The 13,248-nt window shown below is 36.1% G+C and overlaps 3 protein-coding genes across 6 annotated transcripts; all 3 read right to left on the bottom strand.

Annotated features, from left to right (window-relative positions):
* Positions 1 to 567: 567 nt before the first annotated feature.
* LOC137828368 (uncharacterized protein At2g23090-like) lies at positions 568 to 2,066 on the bottom strand. The gene is made up of 3 exons (XM_068634905.1): positions 1,845 to 2,066; positions 1,726 to 1,766; positions 568 to 866 (listed from the first exon to the last, which is right to left on the bottom strand). Exons 1-3 carry the CDS (start codon positions 1,915 to 1,917, stop codon positions 747 to 749), a joined length of 234 nt encoding a protein of 77 aa, XP_068491006.1. The 5' UTR covers positions 1,918 to 2,066; the 3' UTR covers positions 568 to 746.
* A 604-nt stretch (positions 2,067 to 2,670) lies between these two features.
* Positions 2,671 to 6,681, bottom strand: LOC137828366 (uncharacterized). Its single transcript, XM_068634903.1, has 5 exons — positions 6,400 to 6,681; positions 5,376 to 5,534; positions 5,116 to 5,288; positions 3,061 to 4,948; positions 2,671 to 2,878 (listed from the first exon to the last, which is right to left on the bottom strand). The coding sequence occupies exons 1-5, from the start codon at positions 6,502 to 6,504 to the stop codon at positions 2,822 to 2,824; spliced, it is 2,382 nt and encodes a 793-aa protein (XP_068491004.1). The 5' UTR covers positions 6,505 to 6,681; the 3' UTR covers positions 2,671 to 2,821.
* A 1,032-nt stretch (positions 6,682 to 7,713) lies between these two features.
* Positions 7,714 to 12,964, bottom strand: LOC137828164 (protein FAR-RED IMPAIRED RESPONSE 1). 4 transcript variants are annotated; one of them, XM_068634623.1, is made up of 8 exons: positions 12,609 to 12,964; positions 9,412 to 11,555; positions 9,265 to 9,321; positions 9,025 to 9,093; positions 8,865 to 8,936; positions 8,697 to 8,765; positions 8,551 to 8,601; positions 7,714 to 8,442 (listed from the first exon to the last, which is right to left on the bottom strand). In XM_068634623.1, the coding sequence occupies exons 2-8, from the start codon at positions 11,473 to 11,475 to the stop codon at positions 8,395 to 8,397; spliced, it is 2,430 nt and encodes an 809-aa protein (XP_068490724.1). In that variant the 5' UTR covers positions 11,476 to 11,555; positions 12,609 to 12,964; the 3' UTR covers positions 7,714 to 8,394. The 4 variants fall into 4 exon arrangements, with proteins under 4 accessions (XP_068490724.1, XP_068490726.1, XP_068490725.1 ...); XM_068634625.1 differs by having other exon boundaries at positions 8,865 to 8,933; positions 12,609 to 12,915; XM_068634624.1 differs by having other exon boundaries at positions 12,292 to 12,768.
* Between the last annotated feature and the right edge of the window lie 284 nt (positions 12,965 to 13,248).

The following is a 13,248-nucleotide window of genomic DNA, read 5'->3' as shown; positions in this document are numbered from 1 at the left end:
ATAGAGAAGGAACCTAAAGAGTCAAACATATTGAAGATGCAAGCAGAGTGCCACGGAGAAAGAAATCAAATGAGATGCGAGGAATTTTTATAAACATGAAAATAAAGTAAAAATGGAGTGAAATTTATTTCATATTTTTTTATTTATTTTAATTCTCTAATATTTTTATTTTATATTTTACCTTTTTCATAATTCCTATTTTTATCCATTTCATTTCCCTTTTTTTTTTACCAAATTAACCCCGAACAATCTCTAACGCATGCAGGCACACACAGCAAGAGAAAGGGTCTTAATTTTCAGCCTTCTTACCCATCCCTGCTAGTCTCCCACCCACCAGCTAGTACACAAATTCATAGTGGAAATAAGTGTTTGATTTGGATGTGGATCACATGTTCATACTTCAACTTTATCCGACATCAAACCAACATTAATAAAATTGATGAGCATCCCAAGAAAGTAAAGATCCACAAAGATGAGAAATAAAAAATAACTGATTGACATCTTTGACAATGAGATGTAATAAGACAAGGAAAAAAACAGAAGTGACTAATGTAACGGGAGCTTGAATGGTGAGGAAATCATAACTTATTCATAATCTTAATCTCAAATTAACTTGGAATCAGTTAACACTTGAAATTGGCATTGAGAGATTTGTTCTAGATAGTTTGGTTAACCAAGTATAGTTGGTTGGTGAACGCGGTAATGTTTATCAGTATTACATAAGCATATTGTACAAACCGTGATGGTCACTTTTTAAGATGCGGAAAACAAGCATTGAGATCAACCTTGGGATGCTTGGCTTCAGCATGTTCCCGACACTTCACCTCGGATGTGGTACAAATGAATGTCTGCATGCACACCTTGCACTGCACTCGTTATCCATTGTCCCCGAGATTCATCAATTTCAACAGCCAGCAACAACACCGGCCACAGAGACAGGAGCAGAAGTCATCACATAGGTAAACGGATTCAATAATTTGTCTATAAAAGAACATACTATTTAAGTACATGTTTGAATATACACATGTGGAATTGATTTTGTATAGTTGATTTTAAGCAAAGGTGAATATTATTTTTGCTGGAACAGCAGATAACAAAAAATTGATTTTTCAGTTTTGTTCAGAAATTTGCAATCAAAATTGTTTTGGTTATGTAATTAGCAAAACGTGTTTTGTCTTGCTATTCATCAGGACAAACATAAACATTATCAGGGGTGGATTTGGAATAAATATAAGACTTTATTTCAGTGTTAAGCAAAGCTACTTCCAAATGCTTCAATAAGACTGAGTCCGACTGAGTCCACAGTTTAGAACCATGTGTTTCCAACACACGTCCAAGCATCATGGTCAATGCAAAAACCATTTTGACCATCCCTAAACTCAAGTCATGTCTTCCAGAGACTAATCCAAACATGTTATGAGTCGTGTTTCTTATTTAATAAACCTTTCTCCTAAGTTTACACATTTTTTTAATAAATTTTATTACTTGATAAAAGAATATGTAAAGGAGTGCGTGGGAGTCTTGGCACTCCTCACAGGCAACAGCAATTTCAAAGAGTGAGGACAAATAAAGTAGAGTAGTATAAGCAGATATGATTAGGTAGGCAATTTGCAGAACCAAAGTCCTTCGGCTTATTATAATTATAGCTGTATCTAGAAAAGTAAATCGTAAATAGAAAAAAATAAATAATGAATGAGATTGGGAGGGGGTGAAGAGGGTAGGTACCTGGATGTTCATGGCCTTCTTGTTGGCCTCTAACTGGCTTCCTACAGACAGAATTAGAAAATAAAAAGACATGAGAGAAGGAAACGACGAGAATTTGAAACAAAATAAAAAATAGATACCCTTGGAAGATTTATTTTTCTCCATGTTTCTCTCACGCGCCATCCTGGATTTCTGGCCATTGCCTCCTCCCATGGCTGTTCTGTTATGATCGGAAAAACACAAAACAATGGATTGATGAAAGTGAGAAGAAAGGAAGAGTAAAGGTAGCTTAATAATGCAGCTTTTCGTCACTGTCAAGGCTGTGACCTGGAACTTAAATCATCTCCCATGCCACCTCACCCACCGTTCTAGAACTATCCTCCATATAATTAATATTTTTTATCAATCAATGAAATAATACTAATATTATAATAAATAAATGTGGGTGGTAGTGGGGTGGTTTCGCAGGAGAAAAATAGATAGACAAAAGAATTTTTTACTCCTTTATCTTTCCGTTTTCTGCTTTCCACTAATCAAATAATCAGAGTCTTAAAAATTAAAAACATACTTTTTTTGGCTCATTTTTAAATACAGAACTTATAAAAAATACTTGTGTTGCTATTATCTTAAACATACACTAACTAACCATGAAAACAATATTTCTGCATTGCCATTATTAAATACAGGACAGGCTTACAAAATCTGATGAATATTTTAAAACGTGAAATAATTTTTGAAGTGTAAAGATTCTGAATTTATCATTGTTTGTTTACATCAATGGCTCCCATTTGATACAGATTTTATTAACGTGCTGACAGTCTATTTCATATGCTGGCTGAAATCAGTTATTTCAACTTCTATCCCAGGACAACATATTGACTAAGTTGCTCACATTTCTTATAACTTTGTTGATTCTCTGTCAGTGTAGAGGATAAAATCAAAACAAAGGGCAAACAAACAGACGACTATGAGATGGACCCATTAATAAAGTCCCTTTTTGAAAGGATCAAACAATTTGTCAGAAGCTGAAGTACAATTAAGAAGCCAAATACATAAGTATTAGCACATTTTTATGAACAAGGATGAATGAATGAATGAATAGTACAAAATATTGCAATCAAAGTGTTTTCATTGCTTGCTTCCTCTCCTCCTCTTCGGCTTTAATCCAGGCAGCCTACAAAATACCAAGCAAAGCAGGTTAGGCAGAGTCAATAACATTTTGCAACTGTCAATGTAAAAGAAAAAATCATGCAAGGAATTTAGAGTGTCAAACACCACACAATATAATAGCAGGTTGGTTTTGGAAAAACTTTTGAAGTTCTGATAGCTAAATCAGACATGCTAGATAAGGCTAACCTTTTCTCGTTCAAGCCTAGAGACGCGAGGTTTAATGGAGTTTCCTAGGCTCACTCCTCCCCAAGCTTCTTGCAACTCTCTCTCCCTTGCTTCACGACGAGTCACTGAGAGACTAACCGAGTTCTCTGGCTGCTGAGCAGCAACCATCTTTTCTCGCTCAAGCCTGGATTTAATTTTTACCGACACTTGGTCCAGACCACCTTCATTTGTTTCTAAATGGGCGTTTCCTAAGCTCAATCCTCCCCAAGTTTCTTGCAACTCTCTCGCCCTTGCTTCACGACGAGTCATTGAATGACTAACTGAGGTCTCTGGCTGCTGAGTAGCAACCATCTTTTCTTTCTCGAGTCTGGATTTATGCTTAACCAACACCTGATCCAGACCGCCTTCATTTGTTTCTAAATGGTTGTTTCTGTGGCTTCTCTTAACTTGGCCCCATTCTTCCTCCAGATTGTTCCTCATTTTCTCCTTCTCCAGTCTAGAGACGTGCTTTACTAAAACTTTATCCAAGCTCTCACCATCTTGAACATTGGTTGCCTCATGATTCATTCTTTGTTTGTAGTTTTCACGGCTTCCCAATGACAAAGCATGCTGCTTCTCTCTTTCCAATCTGTGCACTGGCTTTACCAGTATTTTCTCCAACCCATCTTTGTTTTCCCCTGAATTGAACCCAGTATTTGAATTTATGTTTTCTTTGCTATCCAATGCTTCATCAGAAAACAAAGTTGAATCCAGTTCACCTGATGTATCTAGATAAACTTTTTTCTTCAAACTTTTATTCTCGTTCATTCTTCTGGTTTTTGCTTCTTGGACTTCCTTTTCAAGTCTTGAGACATGTTTCACTAAGACCTTATCTAAGCTTGGTACGTCTATGTGATCCTTTTGCCTGTTTGGCATGCCGCTTGGAACTGCTGGCATCTCTTGTCCGGACTTAATTTTGGCCTCCTTGATGTCTTTCTCTAATTTTGAATAATTCTTCACTAGAATACTTCCCAAATCAGGTACCATCTCTGGTGGAGTTTCATCAACAGATTTACGAGAGCTATCCCTCACTGGCTCTGTCTCAATCTTTCGGTTTTGTTTGGCTTCCCAAATCTCTCTTTCAAGTTTTGTCACGTGCTTAACCAAAAACTTATCTAGGCTTGGTACTTCTGGCTCAACTTGCTTCTTTCTCGTCACATCCAAGGCTAACTTTCCCCATCCCAATGATGACATTCTTCTTGCAGGAAAATTAGTCGCTAAAGAGGATGAATACTCAGTTGAAGAGTCTGGATTGTGCAGTTTGGCATTCTGCACTTCAGCCAAGGAAGCATTCAAACCATAAGTTGCAACTATAGTGGCGAGAGAAGAAAGTTCATCTTCTTGAAAACATTTTAACCTCTCAATCATCATACCCACAAGTTTTATTCTGTTCTCAAGAGACTGTCTCCTCCACCTGCTTTTCCCAAGAAAAGGTATCTTTGAATCTAACTCTTGGGAGTTCAAGTCACTCTTTTGAGAGGCTGAAACAAACTCTGCCCCAGACTCAGCTTCATACTCTGAACAGAACTCAACCAGGTCCTGATCACTTTCTTCCGTATCTGGATTTTCACTAATTTTTCTTAGCAGTTCTCTGAATTCACCTTTACTAAATGAAGTAGAGTTTGCAAGCCTAATAAATGCAGTTTTCACTGCAGCAGCCACTTCTCTGTCCACCTCAAAGGCAGTTTCAAAAGATGCAGTAACAGCGTGGGTATATGATCCTTCTCCGTGAACAGAGGATGTGTCTGTCTTCCTAGGGCAGTTTGGCAAGTCAAACATAATAACACCCATAGCCTGGGCTGTCTCAAAAGCTTCTTCCGCACTTTTTTCTGCCTTTAAGAGTCGAGCCTCTGCATCATCACTAGGAATCCTGAAAACAACAATATCAAAAACAGACATTCAATTCAATATAAAAAAATTAGAAATCAACAATGCTTAGCACGGTTCCAGAAAACTTTACCTGGCACCACATAAATAAAATACAATATACAAATTAGAATTCAACAACGCCAAGTACAGTTTGCAGAAAATATTTACCCGGCAGCACGTAAAATACGACACCAAGAGGCTTCCACTAATGCAGCTCTTTGGGTCTCCATTGCCTTATGCGCCGCTTCTCTAGCCGCGATTTTCTCTCTCAGCACTCTTGAATAATGTGGGTAAGAACTGCCTAGAGTCTGATCAAGCGTCAAATTTATACCATCTACTTCCTGAAAAGGTCAAATGTGTGTTAGCATTGGAATTCAGAAATAAAAAACTAAATACTAATAGTTAAAAATATGTGTTTATGGCAAAACCTGCAGCATCTTAATTTTCCTATTCATGTAGGTATCCCCTTTTTTGCGTGGGAACCAGTTAATAGGAGAGGTTTTACGACGAGGAGGCTTTCTAATTTGTGATTTGAACTTGTTAAGAGCACTTGATGTAGATTGACCAGCCTCCCTACTCAATTTATTCTGCACCATTCAGTAAAAGAAAACACAGAGTTATTATAGACTCACCCAAACAATTTATTTACAGTACAAATAGATAAATAACAAAAGAATAAATAAATAATGAAAATTATTTATTGAACTCTTCTAGAAAATAATGTCGTGATCAACCTGAGCTATCAAATTATTTGATCATTGCAGTGCGTACTTCATTAAAGCAAGTTTCCAAGCTGGCGTCACTCCTCTTCAACAGATGACTTCAACCAGCTACTTAGTTTGTGTTAGCAAAACTAATTTTGGTTAAAAATTTGATTTTGGAGTGAAGTAATTTATGTTTGGATATTTATATTCTAAAAGTTCACAGTAGTTATATTGTTTTAACTCAATCAAATCAATTGTGGATCCAAAATCAAGTTAGCTGAAATTTAAACGTGATTAGGATAATGCAATATGAATCCAACTAGGCACTTAAATTATCCTAGTTAATGTAACTGTTCGTTTGTTACATGAATTTGCTAGATTTTTTCAGACCCTTGGGTTCGTTCATTCACTTCATCTGAACTATCCAAATTCCAAAAACATGTTACTGAATAAGAGGAACTCCTCATTAAGACCAGTTCTAAAACAACACTCATCTCTGTAATTACTCGAGTCTAAATTGTCAGTTTCCACTTGGATCTTAAGTAATTCTACGACCAACAAGGTCCTCCTGTTACTAGGGTTTCAAAAAGAACTAGTATTGGATCAGTGGCTCACAAGGTTAGGGTTTTGAACCATTAAACACCAAACAAACACAAGGATGGCAGAAAACTATAAAAACAGCAGACAACCGAATTGCATACCGAAATTGAGGATGAAAAACGTTTGAAAATAAAGATGGAAAGCTTACCTTTCCGATCTTGGAATTGACGGAGGCGGTAGGAGAATGAAAAGGAGGAGGAGCAGAGGCATTGGGGGAGTGATTCTCTGACCCAGAGTTGCACCCAACTTCCATCACATACGAACTCTTCAACACTATCTGTTTAGTCTTCACTTTCACTCTCAGATTCACGAATCTTCTCAGTTTCAGATTCAACTAACAAAGAAGAAGATAACGAAACGTTTAGTTTTCCCGTAATGAAACCCTCCTTTTAGTTCAGACAATTGGAACATAGAAAACTAGCCGTTGTATAAATTTGTAACGGCCATTTAAAATATTAACTATTTTTCCTTTTTCTCTTTTTACAAATTATTTAAATCAACTTGAAAATTATACTCCTAAATTATGTAATGTTTATCTTTATGGAAACACAATTTAATAAGTTAATTTCTTCCTTTTCCTATCACATTATTTTACTTTAATAAGTAAAATTTAATATTTATATTAATTTTATGTGTTTTAAAATTTGAGATTTACAAAAACACATCACTCACCAACATATGATGGATTTCCCTGTTTGTAGTTTCACTTTATCACACCTTATCTCATTTTTTTTTCACATCACACAATAAAATGATTTTTTATATAAAATGATAAAATCTCATTATATATTACTATAAATAAGCCAGTCTAATTATGTATTTTTTTTTATGTTATAAACTTTTTTTAAGAATTTGGCTTGCATGAAAAATCAAATTGATAGTTGTAGAAACTTTAAAGAGGAAAAAAAATTGCATTTATTTTATTCCAGGTTTGAAACGAAAGCAAATTTATTGCAAATAAATCCATGGCCACTTCCTGCAATAGTTGGTGATTTTAAAAGAAATATAGACCAGTATTACTCAACTATCTATAGATGCTGTCCCACATAAATATTTGCTTGAACAATAGTTTTTTTATTAATGGTTTGAACAATAATTGGTTAGGTGCAACCTTTCAATTTTATTATTTGTTTCTTCAATTTTTTAATTTATTTAGGATACATATTTTATAAAAAAATTATATTATATTAACATCTATTTTTCCCTAACTATCTATTAAAAATATTTTCTTTAATCATTTTAATTTCATTAAGGATAAATCTCAGTTTTCACCAAAATATGAAGGTGACTATAGAGGTGGAGGAAGAAATTCCCTTAGAATGAATCACTTGAATTGTATTAAGATGGTTCCAATATGGATGCAGAATGCAGAAATAACAAAATCGTTCTACTACATACAACAGGGAACTCGTAAAGCTTTTCTCTCAGAGGGTTAAAAAGAGGGGATGGGGAATGCAGAAACTTTTAACGCTAACATCCCATTCACTCTAAATACAACATCAATAGTACAACAGTTAGAACGATCTTCAGAAAAGGATCTTGTAGTAGTAGTAAGCTATGATATAAAAGTTCACTCCATCTCTTTCACTACATAAATATATACCTCATTATACAAATCGTTCTAATGGACACCTCGTGGTTATCATGAAAAATAGTGTGCTTGTATTTGTTCCTATCAGTAGCCAAAAACAACTTCTGCATCTCACGGGTGAAACTGAATATATTCTTTCTCAGTATACTAGCACAGGATTTCGTGACATCCTCTTACTCCAATTTGAGAACAGTTGATTCCCCTCTTTTGTGCCACCAGAAACAAAAGATACGCAGAAAGCAAAAAATTTTTTACTCATTCATATGTTCATTGTAAGGTGTCCACTACAGTGAAGGCAAAGCAAGTGGAGACAGAATTTGGAGCTCATATACCTAACATAGTGGGCAACTTCCATGTACAATACAGGATGGTGAAATGTTGTCCAGATGTGAGGTAAACAAAACTTCAGTTGTAAATTTAGTTAAAGAAACTATGTATGGACTGGTGTGTCAAGATAATGAAGTGCCCATGTTCCTTGAATCGTCTTTTCAGTCACCACATAGAAACTTGATGGCCTTTAAGGAAACTATCATCTCAGAGAAGAGAAAAATTCTAAGTATTTCTTGAACTGTTGCCATGAAACTGGGGATCAGGTTCATCCTGCAATCAAGGTTATGTGATAAAGACAGTGAGCACCAAGCATAAATTCTTTTATTCCAAGAATATGGCGGTAGTGGTGTATGTATATGGCCTATTTCGTACGCAAACCTGAAGGCTATATCCAAAAGTAGTTGCTGGACGAAATTCCAATTGCCCTCCCTACATGATCCAACAAAAATTAGCCAACTTTGATCACGTTGAAGTTAATAAAGTAATCTGACTTCCCAACATTGCATTTAAATAAAGTACTCTACCAGCCCATGAATGCTTTGCTGTGTGCCAAAAAACCCATCATGGCTTGGAGCCATGGAATTCAAAGGACCCTACGAAGATACGAATATCAATTTATAATTCTTCTGTTTCAATACAATTATATGACAAACTCATATTTGCTAATTATAATCATCATTAGACCAATTTACCAGGCCTTGCATGCCCTGTTGATTAACATAGTAACCATCATGAGGAGGCTCCATCAAGTTCAATTGTACCTGCTACAAAAACCAAAATTATTAATCATCGCATTGACTCTTAAAATACAGGACATATATAAGCATTTATTCACCAAAAAGTATAAAATACCAGTCCTTGCACATTCTGCTGGGTACCATAATATCCATTAAGGGTCATTGCATCCGAGCTAAGATTATCCTAAAAGAATGGAAGCACGAGTTACAAGAAGCATAGGCTCTAGAACTTTCCAGTCTTGACATAGCGCAGTAGATATTCATGAAAATTGTGATGCAATTTTCAACGTATCAAATGCACTCTGGATTTGTAAAAACTAAAATACATCAGGATTGAAAGATAGGTAACACAAACCATTTGCTGCAGGCTATCTTGAGCATTAACAAGTATAACATCTTGCTCTAATTGTGCCTATAAAAGAGATTTTAATATCAATTTCCTGATCTTCATAAAAGCCCAAAATAAAATTTATGCAGATCAAACACAAAAAACAGCACGGACCTTTCTTTTCCTAGCTGCGTTCCTCTTTTTATTTGGTTTCAAAGCGAGAGGAACCTGATTTTCTTCTGCTTCACGAAAGCCATAGGCATTATTGCTAGTTTCTGCACCGCTGTTATTAGAATTATTCACGAGTACACAATTCTTCAAGGCATCAACAAGTGCACGAAAAACAACACTGTAATTCTCTTCAGATAATGATCCTTCTTCACTTAAATCGATAGCTCGTTTACACAAGTCATTATAACGTTGCACCCTAGTTTGTATCCTTCTTGTCCTATCTGCCATTGATTCCTTAATTTTGGCATCTTTCGTCCACCTCTTCAAGATATAATGAGATGGAACACTCGAACAACCACAACGTTGGAGAACACTCAAAGCATGCCTGCAAAGGAAACCTTTATATTCAAACAATCGACAAAAGCAAGAGACCTCTGAGCTCATTTCATTCCAAGTTACCAAAAACTCTTCATCCTTCTCATAATCTTGAACTATGAACTTTGCAACCGTTCCATCTCCATCCTCTATCCTAGATTGACAGCCAGCTACACCCAAAACTTCAACTTGAAATTTCTTAAATATTGCATGTGTGTAAACCGTTGACATTTGCTTTTCCCAAGGTGAAGGAGATTTAAGTGCTGGCTGTTTGTGCAATGATTCAAAATCCGCAATGGCTTCCTCATCATACCTATTCTGAAGAATTGTCCCATATTGTTTTACAAACTCTTTAAGGGTAATTTTCTTATGAATATACTTGTCAAAGAAAGAGCTCGTACTTTCAGAGCGCTGAGGTGTAGACATTCCAGCTAAAAAGGCATCCCCCATGTAAGTTGGCACCCACTTTTTCCGGTCCTCATACAATGACTGAAACCATATATCATCTTGGAGTTCACATATACTGACCATTTTCCACCATCTCATGTCAAACTGTTCATCTGTCCATGATTTAAAAATGCACTTGTTAAATTTTGGTAAGAAGTTGTTGTGCTGTTTGATCACAAAAGAGAGATTTTCTGGTATCCTCTCTAGTATGTGGCAAAGAGAAAAACAATGACGTACATTCGGAAATACTTCTTCAATTGCTGCCTTCAAGGCTTTGTCTTGATCAGTAATTATAACCTTGGGAGCTTTCCCACCCATAGCTCTAAGCCATGTCTTCATTAACCAAACAAATGTTGGCTTAGTCTCATCTGCAACCAATGCACATCCAAGCAATATAGGTTGAGAGTGGTGGTTCACTCCGACGAAAGGTGCAAACGGCAACTTGTCATTGCTTTTTATGTAAGTGGTATCAAATGAAACTACATCATTAAAGCTGAGATAATCATTGATACTTTTTGCATCAATCCAAAATAGATTTCTTAAGCGCTGCTCTTCATTTAAATCTATAGAATAGAAGAAGTTGGGACTCTCCTTTTGTACATGCTTAAAATACTCAAGCATAATTTGGGCATCTCCTTCTTCCAAAGCCAAATACTGGCCTCTGTCAAACTGATAATTTATATCGCTTAAGAAAGACCCGATGTTCTGACAGCCTCCAGATTGCCTTGACATTTCAACATACATCTTTCTGGTGCGTTCACTAACAGCATGCAAAATATCAATATTATTCTTTTCAGCTAATTTCACATTTCTATGAATCCGAAAATGATATGCCAAAGCTGGTAAAAGTTCATGATTATGTTCCTTTATAAATTCATGAATGATCCACTTTCCATCTGCCTTCCTCTTCACGTGCATGCAAGCTTTGCAATCTGTTTTCTTTACACTTGGTCTTCGACTGCTCCCACTGTCAGTCTCAGGCGTAACACCATACCTAGAGCATGCAAATTTGGCATCAATAAATTCTTTCGTTTTCTTTGAGCGCCTGCTATTTTTTATTGAAGTAGTGAATCCCATAGATTTGGCATATTCCTGATAAAATAAATATGCTGCTTCATGGGATTCAAATTCAATGCCATTGTGCGGCTCAAAATCCTTGTCTCCTTCAAACAATGCAATGTCCCTCTTGGGAGAAGTAGCAGGTACACCACCCCTGTGCTGCACTTCATTTAGTGCATCACCCATATTTTGACTCACGGCACTAGCATGCACTGCTTCCTGAATACCTGCTACAGTATAAATTGCACTTTGGATGCTACCTGTCTCTGAAAAATACAAATAAGGAAGTTTCTAATCAGTACAACAGCAAAATGTAGCCATCCAAATATTATATTTACAGTGATTCTTGACAGGGTAGGGGATGCACACCTTGCTATTTAACAATGTCAGGTGAAATCGTAAGGTAACTTAGGTAACTTAAGCTAACTCGGATAAAGTTAGCCAGCCCCAAATTCAAGGACTGACGTTATAAAACAAAAATTGACTTTAGACAAGTAAGAAAATACAAAGGTTCTAGATGCTTCCAAATCAGGCACCCAGACCAAGAAGTGTTAAAAATCAGAACAAGAATTGTTAAAAATCAGAACAAGAATTGTTTTTTGGTTTCCCACAAGCATTTTGTATCCTCCTTCAGAAACATTACTATTTTAGATATTACGAAACACTAAGTGTGAACAACCCTTTCAGTAGAAATTCAAACATTGTTAATCACGCAGGGAGCCTAGTCCATTCTATTAAATCCAAACCCATTGGCACCAGAGAACAAGAATTGAAACAAAACAACCACGCAAGAAAATCACAAATAAACGAATAATCCAAAAGACAGCAACAGTAACACTAAATTCAAAGAAAGCATGTTGCCGTATGGAAATAGATAAAAGAAGAAGCTAAGCAAGCTACTGCTGCTGTAGCTAAACTCAAAAACTTGTTTATCAGTGAGCACAGAATGATCATTCGACAAAAAACAAACGAAGCATTGAGTGAGTAGAGTTTGATAGTTACAGCTGAGAGAGCAAAGAGCAGCTTCCAGCTCTTCATTCATAATCACATTTTACCGAAGCTTGTAGGTCTGGGTTCCAACTAAAATGGCGCTACTTTTCTTAGACTACAAGTATACATTTTTTTCAGTGAATTAGAACTTTTACGTGAGAAATGTGCGTGAAGTGAATGGAATTAGAAAACCCACATGGTGTTTGAGCAAGTAGGTTCAGTTCGTGAGCATAGACAGAACATAAAAAATATTTCTTTGGTAGAAAAAAATCACAGAAAATTGAAAGGGGGAAGGGGGGAGCAGAAGGGAAGAGGGAGAAGCGAAAAACCTTAAAAGGGCGGGAGATCACGAGGCGCGAGTGGGGAAAAGCGCGAGTGGGAAAGCTAGGGTTTTGAAATTTGGGGGAAAACAGTTGAATTATGGATGGGATCGGAGAGCAACTCAACTCGCTTGGTTCACTCGCTCGTCTCTCACTCTGCACTCAGGGCGCGTCTTATTGCCACTTTCTCTTTTTCTTATTTCTTTTTTCTATTGTTTTGTCTTCCTTGTCCACGCGCGTCCCTCACTCTCCCTTTCTCCTCAATACGACGGCGTAGCGCGTGACACATGCTCGTTCTCTTCATGTTTATCTGTACAAATTTTCCTCCCCACTCTGCACGACATTGCGTTTAGCTCACTCCCTTCTGTTCTCGCTCCACTCTCTTTCATTTATCTCTATTAATTAAAACTAAACTAATTAAAAATGATTTATTTATATTCATAAATATATATGAATATTTGGTGAACAACAATGAAGAGGAAAGATGACAAGAGTATTCATTTTAAACTAAAATCAAATTTATAATTTTTTTATTGAAAATGAACATAATTTTTTTTCAAATTGAGGAAAAAAATTATTTCAATTATTAGAAACTAATAAGTAAATTTTGTTAGGGATGACAATGCGGTTGGTCTGCTTCATATTGATT

The sequence above is a fragment of the Phaseolus vulgaris genome, chromosome 7, assembly GCF_000499845.2.
Source record: "Phaseolus vulgaris cultivar G19833 chromosome 7, P. vulgaris v2.0, whole genome shotgun sequence".
NCBI classification, from domain to species: domain Eukaryota; kingdom Viridiplantae; phylum Streptophyta; class Magnoliopsida; order Fabales; family Fabaceae; genus Phaseolus; species Phaseolus vulgaris.
The sequence above is the reverse complement of the archived record's forward strand: the minus strand, read 5'-3'. Positions and strand labels throughout refer to the sequence as shown.

Excerpts from the sequence above, each read along its gene's own strand:
- LOC137828368 (XM_068634905.1), bottom strand. The coding sequence starts at position 1,917 with ATGGGAGGAGGCAATGGCCAGAAATCCAGGATGGCGCGTGAGAGAAAC. Across the intron at positions 1,767-1,844 it reads GAAAAATAAATCTTCCAAGG|GAAGCCAGTTAGAGGCCAAC; the intron begins GTATCTATTTTT and ends TTCTGTCTGTAG. Across the intron at positions 867-1,725 it reads AGAAGGCCATGAACATCCAG|TGCAAGGTGTGCATGCAGAC; the intron begins GTACCTACCCTC and ends TAACGAGTGCAG.
- LOC137828366 (XM_068634903.1), bottom strand. The coding sequence starts at position 6,504 with ATGGAAGTTGGGTGCAACTCTGGGTCAGAGAATCACTCCCCCAATGCC. Across the intron at positions 5,289-5,375 it reads GGAAAATTAAGATGCTGCAG|GAAGTAGATGGTATAAATTT; the intron begins GTTTTGCCATAA and ends TGACCTTTTCAG. Across the intron at positions 4,949-5,115 it reads CGTATTTTACGTGCTGCCGG|GATTCCTAGTGATGATGCAG; the intron begins GTAAATATTTTC and ends TGTTGTTTTCAG.
- LOC137828164 (XM_068634623.1), bottom strand. The coding sequence starts at position 11,475 with ATGGGTGATGCACTAAATGAAGTGCAGCACAGGGGTGGTGTACCTGCT. Across the intron at positions 8,766-8,864 it reads AACAGGGCATGCAAGGCCTG|GGTCCTTTGAATTCCATGGC; the intron begins GTAAATTGGTCT and ends GTATCTTCGTAG. Across the intron at positions 8,602-8,696 it reads AGCAAAGCATTCATGGGCTG|GGAGGGCAATTGGAATTTCG; the intron begins GTAGAGTACTTT and ends TGGATCATGTAG.